Genomic DNA, 18898 nt, shown 5'->3' with positions numbered 1-18898 from the left:
ATTCCAAATTAGTATCCTATTCCAGAATAACTATTTCGGATTATAAAAATTACATTCCAAAATAGTTATTTCAAAATAGGATAATACCTCTTGCTCCCCTATACCATAATATATATGAGACTTATCATTTGCGTAGTACCACCTTCTCTTTGAATCCCCCCCCCCCTGTAACTAACATTTATAAAAAAAATCTAAAATTAATATTTATTGATAAAAAAATGACTAAAGTGATAACATAGGAACTTTCAGAAATATTTTTGAATTTTATTACTTTCAAATTAATGCCTCACATTATTAGAGAGAAATTTATCATTTATTATAATAATAATAATAATAATAATAATAAATATCAATATTGTAGTCTCCTCTTCCCTAAATATCCATAATCTATATGGGATATTTTGCATATTGAGACGGTGCTTTTCCATTCACCACCAAAATCCAAAGTCCTACAAGATATTGTTTAACTTAACACAAGCTTGAGTAATAGAAAAGCCAAATCCATGTTTGGTCTTTGTTCAGTTTAGGAACAAAAATCATTCATTACCATATTTCCTTTTCTCTCTTCCTTCCTTCTATAATGTTGCACTCTCACCATCACCACCTTCTCTTCTCCACTTTCCCTATTCCTCTTTCACTCAGCACCATCACCTATCACCACCCATCATTACCATCTCTTCATTTTCTCCAGAGACCCATCACCAGCACCATCACCATCACCACAACTGTTTCAGCCATTCCTTTTATTGTTGCATGGCTTGCAAAGCTCACAACACAAGGCTTTGGCCCCTTTGAACTACCTTTTTTTAGTCCTTCTTCCCTTCTTTTATTAAATGACCCTTCTACCCTTCAGGTTGCTTCCAATGTTCTTTTTTCTGGTGCCATCACTGTCTTCTTTCACTCAATCCAGCACCACACAAAATGTGCCAAAGAATTGGTATAGTTTGTTCTTCTTCGTGGAATTTAATGTTACTTCTGTGACACCCTGATATATATATATATATATATATATATATATATATATATATATATATATATATATATATATTAGTAATTATGTTTGATGTTTGATTATTTGTTATGTTATTTTTATCCGTAATTATTTTCAAGGAGGTTAATTTAGTTAATAGAAGGGTGTGGGTAGATAAGGATCTAGCTTCTCAAAGAATCCTCTTGAGAAAGCTTCTCAAAGAAGCCACGGGGAAGCTTCTTGAAGAAGCCTCTTAATGAAGCTTCTTGAGGAAGCTGCATGAAGCTGCCTCGGTAAAAACGCTGTCCAGCCTTCGTTAACCGTTGGATCTTCTCGAAATTAGGTCTGCAGCTTCACAAGACAATTGTCCATGATCTAACCGTTGGGATCTTTGAGAAGATGTCTGGAGTGTGCTCGAAGCTTCCGTTCCCGAGAGCATTTCTTATTTAAGCACTTCAGCCTTTGCTTTCGTGTAGCTTAGGAAAAACATCATTTCTTCTTCTTTCTTTCTTCCAAAGCCATTTCTAAAGTTCCAAGCACTTTCTCCATCACCCACAGCAACCATTAGCCACCACAAATCATCGTTGTCCTCCATTGAAACCCCACACCGAGAGGAACCCTTCAACCAAAGCGGAATCTTCCAACTTGGCTTGCGGTTTTGGTAGAGAATGAAACCCTAATCTGACCTTTCGTTTTCTTTCGAGGTAACCATGGTTCTATGCTTGTTTCTTGTTATTTTCATCTTGTCTTTGCATCTTTTCTGACTTTGGAACCGCCATTGCATGTCTTATGCTTCCTTTGAAAAACCTTAGAGAAAGAGACTTTGTAAACGTTATCCTTTCATGAAATGCATGTTATTTTCATAACCTACACTAAACCCCAGTCACATTGGCGTGGTCGGAATTTCCAAATGATGGCGATTTGTTGTTGATGTCGCTATTAAGGATTTTAATTGATATGTGATGATAATGATAATTATGATGATATTGATTTGAGATGACGCTGTTAATAAAGACCATGTCAACATGAATTGTTATTATTGATGAATATGTGAATATGAAATGAGGTTGTTGTTGTTGTTGATAACGTCATTGAGATGAGATGATATTTATGTTGTGAATGACATGGAAATGGAATGTTGATTGATGTTGAAAATGCATTGGCATGTGCATGTTGTGTATGTTCGTGGGGGGCATTGTGCATTGACCTTCCAGGGTCTTTGGCACTAGCTTTTGGCCACGTTCATACGTTGGATGTTGTGTATGATCGTGGGGGGCACTGTGCACTGACCTTCCAGGGTCTTTGGCACTAGCTTTTGGCCACAATCATACGTCGTATGGAGTGTATGCCATGGGGGGTAGAGTGCATTGACCTTGTCGGATGGCCCAAACGTGGGTAACTAGCGTGGTTAGAGAATCTAAGCATTTTTGAGGGAATGCTTAGGCGCTTTAATTGGCCCATGGTCTTTGGCACTTACTTTTGGCCGTGATCATAGCTCATACGACACAGGAAATAGAGTAACTGCGGCCAAGTGTACTTTGTACTAGAGGGCTTGTCACCTGGTAGGGAACACCTTTGGGCTCCCAGGCTGATCATCTATGGGAGGGGGGCTGTTACGTGCACAACCGGGTGGTCTCGACAAACTCAGCACAGTTCCCTAAGTGAGAGTGTCGTGTGGACACGCTTAGGCTATTTCCTGAGATTTGGTTGTTGTTGGTACGTACCACATTGCATCTGAGTGTTGAGTCAGGTGCATGCATCATTCTGCGCAATCTTGATTGGGTCCATGGATGGATGATGAGTAATTGTTGGATGTGGATGATGAATATTTGTTGGATATGAGTGTTGAAGAATAATTGTTGTGTATGCTCATCATGTTTGCCTATGTTCCTTACTAATTGTGGTTATTTGGAATTGGTATTGGTTCTTTTTATAATAAACTCACCCTTGCAATTTTGTATCGTGTGGTTGATACCTGTGATGATCACAAACCTTGTTCGTGGGAGCAGAATGACAGTGGCAGGGTGCAGGGAGTAAGATTCTAGTGAGGAGCCGTCAAGTCGACGTGATGACGTTGGCGTTATTTTGGGAGAGAGTTGTGTTTTGTAATCAACTCCTCCATAGTTGGTTTTTAATTTTTATTTTGTTGAGTTAAAGATGTAAAACTGGGATTTTAATTATATCTATGAACAGATTTAATTTTCGTTATGTGTATGACGTGTACCGAATTATTGTTTCTATGTAATTATGCATATTCACTTAAGTAATGGTGTGTTGTTGGATGAATTTATGTTGTGACAAAATCACTTCTATTTTCATAATCAAAAATTAAGGAAGTTCTTTTTATATAAAAAAAATTGAAATCATCGAATATTAGAGTGTGGATACCGTAGCGACGAGGCGGGTCGTTACAACTTCCATGTGTTTGTGTCTCCGTTCATGTTCGACTATTATTAGATTTTTAATGGTTTAAATATATTTTTAGTCCCTGATAAATACCCTTTTTTGCATTTGGTCTCTAATAAAAATTTTCCTTCGGATCAGGTCCCTAATATTTGAAATTTTTTGTCTTAGATCCTTGTCGTTAGTCCGAAATCATTATCATGCCACATGTAATCTTTGTCTGAATGGGATTACACGTGGGAAAAAAAATTAATTTTTTTAAATTAAAAATGACGTCGTTTCTACAATCTCCTTCTTCCTCTTTTCGACAACCTCTCCATGCACCACAACCACCATTAAACAATGACCTACACCCAGAACATCCCTTCTTCTCCGATCGCAAACACAAACCTAGAACATCTAACCTCCTCGCAACTCCACCTGGATTTCCTCAACAAATTCGAAAACCTCTCAGATTTTCAAACCATAGCATCCAAAACCTAGGAAGATGGTGTGAGTAACTAGCATGGAGGGCTTAGACGAAACCTAGGCTCAATGAACCACTACGACGACACGCCTCTCATAACAATAGTATTAGGTTCGCGCTGACTTCGAAACGTGGAATGCTCTTCCCAATCCTTCATTCCTTGAAAATCATCCAGAACGGAGTTGTAACGACAAGTCTGAACTTAACGCCCTCAAGGTTGAGTTCAATCCCGTTAAGCTTCTCCGTTAATTGAAAGCGATGATTCTTCGTTCGGAAGGAAGAGAGGTCTCATATGCGGACTGTTCTGACGGTGATAGGGGCGTCGCGCTTGCGGCATGAGGGAGTGGGAGGCAACAAGGTCATTTTTTTAACATGCAAAACGATGTCATTTTTTTTTTACCTTTTTTTATAAAAAAAAAACTTTTTTCCATGTGTAATCCTACTCACACAAAGATTACACATGACACCACACGTGACATGCCTACATGACCGGTTAATAACCACGTAGGCAGATAACGATTTTGGACTAACGACAAGGATATGAGACAAAAAATTTCAAATATTAGAGATCCGATCCGAAGGAAAAATTTATTAGGAACCAAACCCAAAAACAAGTATTTATCATAAATTAAAAATAAATTTAGTCATTTTTAATTAGTGTCCATGCATGTAGTAACTTTATTTATATCTAGAATTTGATTGTCATGTTTGTATAAAAATGTCAGCATGTGTTTTCGTACATTATTTATACTTTATTTGTCCTATTATTTAGTTGCCACGTTTAATTAATTTTTTTATATGTAATATAGTCCATTCATATAAAATTTGAAGGTTTCAGCTGCTGTCAAAAATAGTATAATTTCAAAGTATAGTAACAACTAAAAAATTATAACATACTATTATACACCTTTTTTTCTTTGTTGATTACTACTACTATACACCTTTTAAAAAACACCTGAATGCTATTAATTATGCTCTCGCTAGCAAATGTACAGCTTGGAAAATTGGACGTACTTCAACAAATGAAAAGTTGTAATTTGTTAATATAAGCATTCTGAATAATAACTGTTTTCACAAAAATAATTAATCTTAGTATTGTTGGTGATATAATTGTATATGGATGGTAAACATTAAAATTGAACAAAATCAATCTTGAGTATTTGTGTATGGTCAAAATTTGTTGTTCTTATGAGAACAAATAACAACAGTCTCAATTGATATGTATGGACCTTATATATATTGAGAGAAAGAAGATAGATTAATGTTTCAGAGCATGAATTTGTATTAAAGAAATCAAGTCATATTGAAATTTCATTTGGTTTTGTTCAATGCAAATGGTTTGGTGTGGTTCTAGAAATTTAGGTCTTCAGGAGTCAAGAAGTCATTGAATAACTTGAAACCTATGAGTTCAAGTTACATCAAAGCTAAGAGTCCACCTTCACCTGATCAAGCATTGTGAGGGGCAATCATAGCAGGTGTTATTGCTGTTGTTCACTACAGGTTCACCACATCTATTGAGGCTTCTCTCGGTCGCCAAGCACTTTCAGATAATTTCTCGGTTAGTATTATTTCCTTTTCTTGCAAAGTTCTGTCCTTTGTTATCTATTCTTTTTTGCTGTACAGTTAATGCAGTGAAAGCATCACCCTAATATATCTATTTACATAGAAATATAAAGGGAAAGGGTTATTTTTATACTAGATGATATAGATAAATATTAAATTAAATCTTTAACACAAATTGTCAAGATCAAAATATTTTTAAGTCATAATTTCTAAAATAATCATGTGACATTAAAAGGGTGTATTTGATTTCTATATTCAAAATCTGTTTTTAGTTTTCAGAATACAACTAAAACAAGGTGGCTAAGACAGTTGGTGGAAGGTAGTGTAAGACGCAAACCAGAGTGTGGAATTGAGAGAAAGGTTGAACACGATATAAAAAACAGAAGATGAGAAAACATCTCCCAATGGTCAGATTCAATATTTTAGTTTTTTAAACGCTTTTTTTTTTTTGGAACAATTCTCAAAGTTGTGAGATTTTCAATGAGAAATTGATTGCTGTGTAGTATGAAATTATTTTAGATAACAGTTTTTAAAACCATAAAGTGTGAAAGAAATCAAACATGCCCTAAGTAATCTTTACATGTGATAGTGTGTGTTTAAACACACATAGTTTATAAAGAGGATGTTTTTAAGCAATGTCATTGTGTTTGTATCTTAAAGATAGGATTGACGAAGTATTTATGATTGATTAACACATTACTTTCTCATGCCTGCTCAAGATAAACTGACAATGAAAATGGCTTGCTTTTCAGGTCCGCCAGATAACAATCACAATAAGGTAGCTTCTGTAACATATCTTTCTTGCATACCTTATGGTTTCATTTTATTAGTCATCTAACAATCATATGATATTTTCTCACAGGACAATAATAAACGGCTTGTGCTACCTTGCTACATTTGTCTACGGCATCAACTCTGTCGGTTTATTTCTTTATTCTGGCCAGCTTGCCATAGACACCACGGGGAGAGGGTCAAGTGGAAAGGAAACTGAAAGCAAAATCACTCAGCAGCCAGGCTTATCAAATGCATCTGTTGATAATAATAATAATAATAATAAATTGAGCAGCACAAAGGAAGATCAAAGTTCAAATAATTCACTGTAATGGAAGCCTTGTGCTGAAGATAAAGTGGAGGAATACGTCAACTGCTCATATCCCTTTGGTTTCAAGAATAATGTTGGTGGCAAGTAATCTTTTCATGAAGTCACTATTCTCAATGGAATGTTCTAAAGGTTCCTTTTGCTGATAGGTGAAAATCATGGAGTTGAGATGGTTAAACTCAGTCCTTCGAAATCGACATATATATGATATTCAGGAATTAGCATATGCTATATACTCACTGTATTCATACAAACCTGTCTTCACCAAAAACTTGTGTATAACTACCACTTATTCCAAGGACAAAAATATATACTTGTAATCTGTCCTCTTACATTTTTAGTAAGACAATTAAGCAACTGCTTGCAGAGTTGAGTTTAGTGAAAATGAAGTATAAATGGCAATATGGTATAAGTATTGTTCTCTCTTATATAAGAGCAACTGTTATTACATGAAATTTTTTAACTATAAAAATCAATATTCATTTTAATCCCTGATGGAGAAAATCTCATAAAATTAAGAATTGAAGTTTCATAAAATTCATGTGGTGGAGCACTGTCCCTATCTCAAGCAATGAATTAGTCTATTACCAATGTAGGGAGGCATGAAACTCGTCCTGGAACAATTGCCTAGTCGAAAAATTAAGAGCTAATGTAGCAAGCAACCCTGTTTCTGATTTTTAAGAACTTGTTTGCCTAACTTTTTTTAAAAAAAATATAAGTAATTGTTTTCCAAACGTTATTTGTCTCAAGCACATATAAAAGTATTTGTCCCCTAAATATAGTTATATTTTCTAAAATTTTATCCCCTAAACACTTAGAAAACAGAGAGAGAGAACATCTCTCAAGTCTCAACTATATCTATCTTTTGGTTTTCAAAACACTTATTTTGAATATAATTTAAAAAACTTCATAGATTTTGGATGAGAAATTGATGAGGAATATGGAATATTTTTAGAAAATATTTTTAAAACAAATAAAATGTAAAGGAAATCAAACAAACCATAAATTTTCTTACTTTCAAAAATAGAATTACTTGAACTAAAAAGAAAAAAAAATACACGAAGAACCAAAATCGCTAGCAAACCAAACTACGGAGATCAATATTACTCTGAATATCACATATTCTTTATCTTTTTTTCAAGAAAAAAAAAATGCCCCGCTATATGCTCGATAATTGTATGATCTCATTTTTCTTTTAATTTCTACGGTTCAAATAAAATAGCTAGAGAAAGTCACTTATAAGCATTGTTTGCTGAAGATAAACTACACCAGATAGCTAATAGTTCTAAAAAACAAAAGAATGTACTCAAGTCTAATCAAGTTTGGAAAAATGAAACAGCTATTTTCATTCAACCATGTTCTGAGTCTGACTAGAGACTTTAGGAACACCGCTTGTAGTAATGATGTTAGTAAGGACACTGCCTGGGGTGATGATGGAATTTCCTGCTTGAACATCAGTATTTGTTTCAGCTTTCTTTTGATCCACACCCATATCCATACTTTGTGGAGGTTGAGGAACATTTGTTTGCACAACTGGAACTGTCTCCATATGAATGTTTGCTGCAATCAGCTGCTTCGGCACTGTTTCAGTAGTAGTGGCCCTTACGGCATTAACATTTGCTGCTGTTTCAGTAGTAGTAGCCCTTACGGCATTAACATTTGCTGCTGGATCCATCCCAGTTTTCTGCTGATCCATAGGTGCTGCCTCATTCACAGCATGAAGTTGCTGTAATCGATAATCGGTTTCGGGCCGGCGACAAATCTTCCTAAGCGGCACGATTTCCTGGCAAGAACACAAACTCATTGAATCAACAAAATGCATCTATTGAGTGACCTTTAACAGTGCAGTTACGCATCTATAGAATTTAAAACAAACTTGTAAGGCTTTGTAAAATGCATGATTCTGCCTCTTCTAGAAAGAGCAAAGCAAAGGGTATTATATCTAATCTGGAAACCTTTTACAGCAATAAATATTTATAGATGAGCTATTACAGCAAGATTTACACATCTATAGGAAATGGAGTGGCAATAAGTTATATAAGATGCTTAAAGAGTATCACATATTACCCTCAGAGAACCAAAACTATAATTCATCACCATCACTTAAACTAATTGCTACCTTGGCTCTATATGATTCCCTACAATTTCCTTTCATTTAGGTTTTCTCTCTATAGTATATTGCTTTTTAATATTGGTCCCCATATTTTTCAGTTATGCGGGTTTTGGTCCCTTAGGAACCAATACCTTAATAAGTAGAAACTACAGGAACCAATCCTTCATGAAAAATAGGGATCAATATCTCAATGAGAAGAAACTTATATAGACATAGAGCCACACAAATGCAAAATATAGATGAGTTAAATTATAAGGATTGATATCCAAAAGATAAAAACTATAGGAAACAAAACTAAAATGTGTAACAAGTGAAAACTATAGGGACTAAAATCTTATGTAAACCAAAAAAATAGTGATAGAATTATATCATAAAAAACAAAATCCAACAAAAGAAAATCTTATTGAAAAATAATACCTCTGACTGATCATGATCATAACGAACCAGAAATCTACAACGGCAGCCTCGTACATCATGCCTTCGTCTTTGAGCATCAAGGACATGGGCATCAAAGTAAAGGGCTTGCTCCTTACCTTCCTGTAAGGTAAAAAATGAAGAGTAAATAAATGATAAGGAAAAAATAGATGTTCCAAAAAGTAACACATGATTAGAGAAACATGATCAAAATTATCTTTTTATGACACCTGGCTACAGCTATTCCTACCTGAAAACAAAGTATGAGATCGCCAGGGATGACTACAACGCATTCTGATGATTCACAAGGCAAAGAGCGTGGCCTGACATGCTTTCGAATGTTAATCCACTCATCTTCCTCAGGTCCAAAACCAGCAAATCGTACCAGCACTTCCTGAAATGTGGAGAAAGATATTACCATTACATAATATATAAAGGCAAAACAAAATAAGATGAAGCGAACAAAAAACTCTGTTTATATTTCCTTCAAAATAATTGAGGCCAAAACTCAAGATAGTTACAGCACCATGAATGAGTGATCTGGAAACTACAAAACAAAAAGAACATAACACGTAGTATATTTTCTGTCACTAGCAGAACTTGCCCAGTCTACATCCACATAACCAACAATGTCTGCATGTCCTTTCCTGGAGAACCCTAGAGATATCTCAAAAGTCGAATTACTGCATCTTAGTGGCTATCTCATTGAGTCTCAAGGAGTTGACTCACATCACTCACAAAAAAAGGAAACACCTGGCCTGGCCACGGTGAGATAGAGCAGTTTCCCACTATTCAATAGTCTGAGTAACCCCGGATCCATTATAAGCTTAAGAATCAGATTCATAGGAGTGTGAATGGATTTTATGAGGGATATAATGTGTAAAAGGAGGAAAGCAGAGGAGGCAGACCAAACAGCAATAAAACAAGGACCTTGAAAATACACATGTAGGGTGGCAAGGGAGCTGTACATGCTGAGAGATGAAGCACATTGGGGCAGTAAGTGGAGGTGCATCTGATGGAAGATGGATGATGGTCTTTCAGGAATAGGTCAGTCAGGTTCCTTATGAATTGACCTATTGCCAGAGTTCAGTTATTGGATACTTTACCAGAATTGTTCATGGCATTGGGAACTGGAGTGGATTTATTCACATGTCACAGTGGTGGCCAAAGAGATTCATGACCAGAGAGGAGGTTCATCATACCAACTTTAACTCTCTAGACTTCTTTTAATTACTTGAGAGAACTCCTCTCAGCCCTTCTGAATTTATACTGAAGGATTAGAATTCAAATCTGATTAGTGATTACAAATCTAATCCCTAATATAACATAGCTCCTAAATTGTAGGTCTTAAAATGTGGGTTTGGGCTAAACTCAACCCCCTACACAACTGGCTTGTAAGGTGAGGGTTGCCCCCCACATATATATACTATTTTGGCCTCATCACTAGTCGATGTGGGATCTCCAATAGTAGGGACCAGAAATAAAGGGTATATGATCTATAATAATTAACATTAGTAGTTGTATAAAAAAACTATTAATGTTAGTGCAAGTAAAAGCCCACTAACAGTAAGACTAATAGCTCCTATATATTCTAACAACTTTCAACCACTAAGAACATTTTACTACAATACTTTAGTAGTTAGTCTTAGCATCCATGAGGACATGCGTGCAGGAATAGAAAGCAATAAAATCATAGGATTGCCAAGGAAATATTCTAGTGAGAAAGGGAAATTGAAAACCATATAAAAAAGCCTCATTAATTTCTTCACAAAACTTAAAAACAGAAATAATCTTAGCATTGAATTACCGGATCACTTGTTTCTAAATATCTGTGTGATAGAAAGGTAGCCACATCATACCTAACAATAAGACCATAAGTCAGGCCAACAAATGTAGAATATTTAAGAAGAAAAATAAACAACGGATCATAAAGATTATTGAAGAGGAAATACCGACCATGCTCCATCCCTTCCAGATTTAGCTTCAAATTCCAAAACTGAATTTTCTGGAGTTGCTTTTACTGCTGTTGGAACTATGTAGAACAAAATGAAGGCAATGTAAGTAAACAAAATGAAGGCAATGTAAATAAACAAAATAAATAACAAGAGCATAAAAACATAGACAGCATAGTCATGAAGACACAATCTGTAGTAGGACCTTTTATTCTGATTAAGATTTACTTATTCGTTATTAAAGATTGAAACCGGCATGACGGGGTCGTTTCTGGTTGGCAACACCATAGACAGACTTGACAGCCGCTGATCTGTCCAAATCCAGTCTGTGTTTCCCCAAAAGACCTCTGACGTATCCTCATGCGTGTCCTCTTTCACACACCTTACTTTGCCAAACAGCACCTTCAACCAGCACGTGTCGGCACATCTGGCTCCGGTTCCGACAGCAACTTTCAACACAGTGGTCACCCTAACGCCCTTTTGTTTCTGCCTTTGTTTTTCTTTATCAAGCAGCCCCTCTTCGCAGTGAACAATACCACGTTGATGCTCTGCCCTTGTTGGGAAAACTTTCCAATGCCTTTTCGTCGAAGCTCACCTTTGACCACTGTCACCCATCACCATCCAACTGTGCAGCCAACACACTGCCGCACGCACCCCAACACAGGGCCCTTTTCCAGCGCTTCAAGTTCATGCACACTATCCTTTTTGACACGTGATGCATCTTCGGCAAGCCTTACACTGGTCCTCTCTCCCTCTGCCTCAAGATGTCCCCTGGTGGACCTTTCAGATCTTTATTCACGGGTGAGCAGTACCTGTCGCCACTGCGGGCCTTCGTTGGTTGCCGTTGAGCCATGTTGATCCAGCGCAACCAGATGATTGGAACCGCCTTTCGTTTTTATTGGGTTTACCACATTTGTAACAAGCTTGGTTCATATCATTATTAGATTACATATTATTCTCTTATTTATGATTAGATACTAAATAGTGATTTAGTCCTTATTACTCTTTATTAAATTGAGGGCGAGCCCTGGTGCAGCGGTAAAGTTGTGCCTTGGTGACTTGTTGGTCATGGGTTCGAATCCGGAAACAGCCTCTTTGCATATATGCAAGGGTAAGGCTGCGTACAACATCCCTCCCCCATACCTTCGCATAGCGAAGAGCCTCTGGGCAATGGGGTACGAAGTTTTTTTTTTTTACTCTTTATTAAATTGATCCTCTATAATCAATATTAATCCTATTTGTTCATTATAAATAAAGACTTAGTGTGGTCATCCAACACACACACAACATTACAGTAAAATACTTTTATATATTAACATCTTTGAGAGAAATATCATATCATGTACACTAAAAAATAACAGCAATATAATGAGTTGCCAGATATACAATTCGGAAGAGTTTTTAATTTTATGCTATGTCACAGCCAATGATGAATCTCTAGCCACGTGCTGGCACACTTAATATATTTCTAAGTGATGAAAGATAGTACCAAATCTATATCAGGTTCTGACCCATTAGCAGACCTCTAATATGGAGACAGTGTTGTCAATAGCGGATCGCGGAAAATCGCGATGAGCTGAAAATCTGCTATAGCATATAGCGGATAGTGTCATGGGCAAGTAGCGGAAGCAGCATAGCAGTTGAAATATTATATATATATATATATATATATATATATATATATATATATATATATATATATATATATAACGATTAAATATGTATAAAAAAATTAAGCTATATGCAAACAAAAATAAGCTGGATAAACACTGACATAATATTAACTCAAAAGTTAAATTGTGCAAGACAAAATATGTTGCAAACATTAAAAAAAGAGCTAAATACTAAAGGAGTCCTAGGAAAGGAGTGGAGAAGAAGGCTGGACTCTGGAGGGTTCTGAGTTATGGGAGGAAGGGTTTGCGTAGAGGAGATGTTAACTGGCAATGATTTTCAAAGGTCGAATGCAATAGAAATAAAAAAGGCTACGTTGGGCCTATTTTAAAATAAGAAAGCCCAATTCACATTTGACTCCAACTCCATAGTTTAAAAACTAACGTGAGTTTTAGTATAGAATAAAACAAAAAAAAAATCTGAATCTTTATTATGTTTTATAAAGGCATGTGAGCCCAATATGTCCAAGACCCGCAAGCCCAAACATCAGTCATCTCCTTCATGGGAACCCTAAATCTGAAACTATCTCGACTCTGTTCTATCACGGCTGAGAAACCGCTCTGCAATTTCTGAACGGAGACAGGAGGATTTAAGTGTTTGATATCCCCCCCCCCCCCTCCCTCCTAACAACTAGCTTTTAAGGGTGAGTACCCAAAGTACTTGGTTGCTTATAAGAAACTTCCTTTATGCTCTATTGGTTTGAGAAAGAAAAAAGAAAGGAAGTGATAACAGAATGATTGAGTGTTTAGTTGTTTGGTATGAGAGGAAATATGAAAGAGAGTGAAGAGAAAGGGAAGCATGATTCCCTCAAATCTTTACCAATTAAATAGGAAATAGAAAGTGACTTTTTCTCAAATAGACAAATATGTCCCTGCCTCCCTGGTAAACAAAAAAGTAAATAAATGAAAAGAAAGTGAGCAAGAAAAAAGGGACAAGGGCTAAGCTTTAGAAAGAAAACTTGTTGATCTTTCTCATGTTGCTTTCTTGTCAATTTTGGGGAGAACCAAATTTGAGTGGGTCCCACATATTTGTTTTGTCTCAGTCTCTCCTATTTCTCTTGTGCCAAATATGGTTGCTCCTCCCCCTTTGCCCAATTTCTCTCTCACCAAACTCTTTCTTTCCTAAACCATTGGCACCAAAAAGTGTTGATGGAAAATTCAAGCTTACAACATTACATCTTGGAAATTATCACCAATAATACTGACCATATATTAACGTAAAAAAAATAAAGGTACTTTAAATGTTCTAGTCAAAGTTTGGTATAAATAGCAATGACTTTATAAGGGTTGTTGCTGAAATTTACTGTGTTTGACTCAGAATTACAAGATACAAACCAAAGTTATTTATGGTCTGCTTAGCACCATAGTGATGCTGAGTGGCCCATGGCCACTACAAACTTCCACCACAGAGCATTTCTGGGAGCACAACCGTCACAGCTGGAATGGCAGCTGAAATTCACGTGCAATAGTCGGGCGGCGGCACCAATGGATGCCTCCCCCCCCCCCCCCACCACTCTGCCCCTATTCCAGGTTTGTTTTAGATTTTTGGGGGTAAAAATGAGATTTCACAGCCCGTCTTTTTGACCTTAACCCTACTTTCCCTCTGTCATGAACTCTATTTCACACTCACAACACTCCTCTTTAAGCCCTGAAGTACACCCCGCCCCCCGCATTGCCACTGCAAGCCTCTTCTCTGGCAGTTTTCCAGTGACTCTGTTGTGCAACTGCGATATTCTCTTCTATGTTTGACCGCATATGATCTAAGTAAATGCATGATAATTTTCAGAAAGAAATTGACACAACATGAAGTATGCAAGATTAACAAATAAGGGTGACTATGGATTCAAGCAAAATAAAGAAAATTAAGCACCCAAAAGCAGCAACATTCTACCTGTAGCAGAAGCAGCGGGAATTGGAGCAGCTGTTGGTTGTTGAGGCATACTCCTTATTGGGGTTGAATTGTAATCATCCCGAGGCATAGGTGTAATATTTAACTTCCCAGGAGTCTTACTTGATTTTGCTCTTATCGCATACCGCTTATTTTGAAACCAATTCCAAACCTATAATGAAGCAGAAAACTAAGAAAATGAAGGGTCAAAGTTTCCAATTTAAAATAAAATATAGTAGTCATATCATACTTGCTTCATCTGCACTGCAATCTTGCCTTTACGATCTTGTGATTCACTGAAAGAAAGAAAGAACTCTCATCACACTTTTCAAGAGCAAACAATATTATTTGTAGTCTGATACTCATTACAATTTACAACACTCCATAATAGCATAGGAAGTTAGGCACAAAGGCACACCTGAACTTCTCTGCAAGAGTTGTAAGAACATCACGTGATGGCATTGCATTGTTATGTTCTTGAAGAATAGCTTCCATCTCTGCTACCTATACAGAGAAACAATAGTTTTTGACAGCACTCTTTACAGAAAATCTATGTTTGATAGAACCTTACAATTTGCAATTTGAATTCCATATCACCAAAACTAATCATACAATTCAACCATTTATAATTTTTTTTCTTAGCTTCCACCAATTTTCATCAAAGAAACTGAAAGTCAGATAAGTTCTACTTCTTAAATGAAAAAGAAAAGAAGTAAAGGAGCACCATTAAACACTATTTAATTCCCATGCTCTGCTTTCATTCTTCTGAAACAAAGGCTTCACACACTTGCTAATGATTTAAGATTTTGTTTCATAAGAGTCAGTTAATTTGTTTTGTCAATTTCTAATTTCAAAGTTATAACATTGAACACTACAAATCAAACATTTGTGAGGAAAAAGCTTCACAAAACAAGAAATACAATATGGCATATGGCATTTGACCAAATATAAAAAAGTTTTGGTAGCACAGAGTCAACATTTATAGCCTAACCCCAAATACACCCAAATCCTAAGACAGGGAACAAAACCTATTTGAGGGTAGTGAGGTTTACACATCACATAAATTTCACACCCCTTCCCACCACTTGCACAAAAAGATGTGGATACCATACAGGGGTCTAAAAAAGTGATGCAACTACCCTTTACCCTAATTCATTGTGCAATGTCACAACCCTAACTTGGTGCATGTATTTTCATCATCCATCATTGGTTTATTACACCAACACAAACGAAATATCCACCAGTCAGAAACCAAATACCACACATGCATAGAAAAATCGAATGCCACAAAATCCAGTGACAAAATTTAGAGCACCAAAACGAAGGAGATATGAATGAGAGCCCCTTGGATGATTTAATTCAGCACAAGATTAAAACTTTAGCATAAAAAGAAACGCCCAATAGATAAACACACGAGAAAAAGAGCAAGAAAACATGAGAGAAACACACGAATTTGAAATTTTCGATGAATACCTCAGGCTGAGTGAAGCGAAAGGCTGGGCCCCCATTACTCGGTGGACGACCCATGATCAGAGGAAACCCAAAACAAAGCACAGAGAGAGAGAGAGAGAGAGAGTTTGTGTTGGAAAGAAAAAGGGTGCTTGGATTCAGAAGAAGTTGAAAGTAGCAAGCTTTGGTTGTGTAGCGAAGAGAAGAGATGAGAAAGGGAAAACAGACGCAGGTGACAGATACGACGTTGATGATGATGAAATATATACAGCTCCCCGCGAGATTTTCATCCTCCTTGCATTTTATTGTAATAATTTTTTTATAAATAAAATTATTTTAATACCACTAAAGTTAATTTTAAATCACAACTCATCTCGATTCATGGATTGAACCTGATTAATTTTGAAGGAAAAAATATCCAATTCAATCACTTATATATTTTTTGGGAAATAAACTTATGTCATTTTATTTATGGTAAGTGAAGAGATACATTGTGGAATATGATTGCAGATATGAGAACTAACCCTCAAAATTGACACCCTTGTTAAAGTATGAGCCGACAAAATTTGTTTGTCTCTTTATAAATCTCATTGTTGAGTTGGGAAAAAGAAAAATAACAAGTTGCATTTATTCAAAATTAGATTGAAATCAGAGAGACCATGGCTAAGATTGTCGAAGCCATCGACCACCACCTTGTTGTCAAGCTCAAAATCAATGTTCTGGTAATTTAGATCCTTCAACGAAGTCAGAGATTGGATTAGACCCGATGCTTTTGCCTCAATCGGGTTTGGAGTTCGATGTTGCCATGTTTTGAGCTTGGAGAAATGAGCCATTGTGATTTTTCAAACAAAGACCAATTCCGAAACATAGTTGTTGCTGGAAAAGTGCTGCATCAATGTTGCACTTAATGCGCCCATGGGAAGGTTTCTGTCATGTCGAGTTGTATTGATCGAGGTGGGAAGAGATAGTGCTGGTTCGGTGAAAGCAAGCTTGTTGCCACTCAGAAAGGTATTGGAAAGCTTGTTGAATTGTGATTGTTGCTGGCTTGTACTGATTGTTCCATATCTTACGGTTTCGCTGCTTCCAGAAGCTCCAAAGAATGGTGGCGAATTTGATACCAAAATTCTCCTGCTTGTGACATGTAAAGCGATTGATACCAAAATTCAACCGTTTGGCTCTTGTTCGATCTGATTTGCTAAGTATCCTACTTCCATTTTTTGTTTTACGGAGAATAGCAGAGCAAATTTTCATTAAGAAAAAAATACCAAAGTATAAAGATTACTATATAAAATATATACAATAAAATAGACCGAGAAATTTGTCCGCCTCTTAGATTTTTGATAGTCTTCCTCAAAAAAAAAACTTGTAATACCTATTTCATTCGAAAATCCATCTTCAAAAAATAATTGAATTTGATTAATTTTCTTACACTCATAATTAATGATATATAATGTGATTTGGATTGGATTGGATTTGATCAATTTTTTATTTTACTCTTTTACTTTTTTTCTTAAATTTTTAAATAAATGGTAAGATATATAATAAAAACAATTTAAAATATTTTATTTATATGTCATTATATAATAAATAATAATATAATCTTTTAAATATATACTATATCAAAAATATATTTATATAAGTTGATAATTATATTTATGTATCTTAACTCAAATAGATAGTAAAAGGTTATCTTTAATTAAATATTTTTTATAAATACATATAAGTTATGTGATAATTTTATAAATATATAAGAAATAAAAATATAAACATGAGTGATAATATCAATTTATGTACAAAAATATATACATAAGTACATGTTCAATTTGGATTGATTTTGAAAATTAAATTGAAATCCAATCCAATCTAATAAAAATATTTGGTTTTTTAAATTTTTGATTCGTTTGGTTTTCAATTTATTCATTTTTAGTTTTTTTAGATCGGATTTTCGATTCTCATTGAATTGGATTGATTTATGAACATTTGCATCTATAATGTTTTTTGTGTAAAGCAAAAAAAAAAATTATATCAAACATTGAAAGAATTATTACATAATTTGAGATAGCTCAATTACTAAATATAGTCGTTAAAGAAAATTATGTTCGAGATACATTCAGGTACTAAATTCAAACATTCAAAGGCATCAAATATGACTATTGGAAGGAGAAGATGATTGCACATTTTGAATCCATGCACAATGACATGTGGGACGTGGTGGATAATGGAAATCATATTCTATTTGATGAAGAGCTAAATGAGATCCCTAGAAATCAGTGGACAGAAGAGAAAAAACAAAGGTTTCTACTCAACTCAAAAGCTTGAAACGCTCTAGTGTGCACTTTATTAGAAGAAGAATATACGAAAGTCCACAACTTCAGAAGCACAACACTGATGTAGGACACTCTTGCCATAACATATGAATGGTCATCGCAGGTAAAGAGGAACAAGTTAAGTCTCCTCAAAGTAAGTATAAATAGTTTACTATGGAGGAAGGAGAAGACATACAATGTATGTTTAGTAACTTTCAAGCCATATTAAACGAGCTAAGGTCTCTAGGTAGAACTTTTAATAACTATGATCATATTGACAAAATCTTGAGAAGTTTGTTTAGAAAAGGGAGATTGCAGGTAACAACTTTAAGAGCCCGGAAGAATCTTGACACCATGTCCCTTGAAGAACTCATTGGAATTCTTAAGGTTGATGAACAAGAATTTTAAAAGGATGAAGGACTTAAGAAATGGAAGTCTCTAGCTCTTAGCATCCAAAAGACCAAGAAAGTATCATCGTCCAAGGAGTCATCTTCAAAATCAACGTCTAGAAGCTCGTCCAGAGCTTTAAGTGTAGAAAATTCCTTTGATGAAGAATCTGAGGACAAGTTTGATGAAGATGGTGAGCATGCTTTCATCTCAAGAAA

General features: G+C 35.5%; 1 protein-coding gene and 1 pseudogene across 2 annotated transcripts; one reads left to right on the top strand and one right to left on the bottom strand.

Annotated features, from left to right (window-relative positions):
* Window positions 1–580: 580 nt before the first annotated feature.
* LOC100786166 (uncharacterized) lies at window positions 581–6762 on the top strand (annotated as a pseudogene).
* A 903-nt stretch (window positions 6763–7665) lies between these two features.
* LOC100785646 (protein SAWADEE HOMEODOMAIN HOMOLOG 2) lies at window positions 7666–17223 on the bottom strand. 2 transcript variants are annotated; one of them, XM_006592476.4, is made up of 9 exons: window positions 16680–17223; window positions 14957–15042; window positions 14789–14834; window positions 14542–14710; window positions 10985–11060; window positions 10836–10887; window positions 9279–9422; window positions 9032–9151; window positions 7666–8284 (listed from the first exon to the last, which is right to left on the bottom strand). In XM_006592476.4, the coding sequence occupies exons 1-9, from the start codon at window positions 16818–16820 to the stop codon at window positions 7847–7849; spliced, it is 1272 nt and encodes a 423-aa protein (XP_006592539.2). In that variant the 5' UTR covers window positions 16821–17223; the 3' UTR covers window positions 7666–7846. The 2 variants fall into 2 exon arrangements, with proteins under 2 accessions (XP_006592539.2, XP_014620435.1); XM_014764949.3 differs by lacking the exon at window positions 16680–17223 and adding an exon at window positions 16012–16673.
* Between the last annotated feature and the right edge of the window lie 1675 nt (window positions 17224–18898).

Source organism: Glycine max, chromosome 12 (assembly GCF_000004515.6).
Source record: "Glycine max cultivar Williams 82 chromosome 12, Glycine_max_v4.0, whole genome shotgun sequence".
In the NCBI taxonomy this organism is placed as follows: domain Eukaryota; kingdom Viridiplantae; phylum Streptophyta; class Magnoliopsida; order Fabales; family Fabaceae; genus Glycine; species Glycine max.
The sequence above is the reverse complement of the archived record's forward strand: the minus strand, read 5'-3'. Positions and strand labels throughout refer to the sequence as shown.

Coding starts and splice junctions, on each gene's coding strand:
- LOC100785646 (XM_006592476.4), bottom strand. CDS start 16,820: ATGGCTCATTTCTCCAAGCTCAAAACATGGCAACATCGAACTCCAAAC. Junction 14,835..14,956: donor ACTCTTGCAGAGAAGTTCAG/GTGTGCCTTTGT, acceptor TCTTTCTTTCAG/TGAATCACAAGATCGTAAAG. Junction 10,888..10,984: donor TCTGGAAGGGATGGAGCATG/GTCGGTATTTCC, acceptor TCTTATTGTTAG/GTATGATGTGGCTACCTTTC.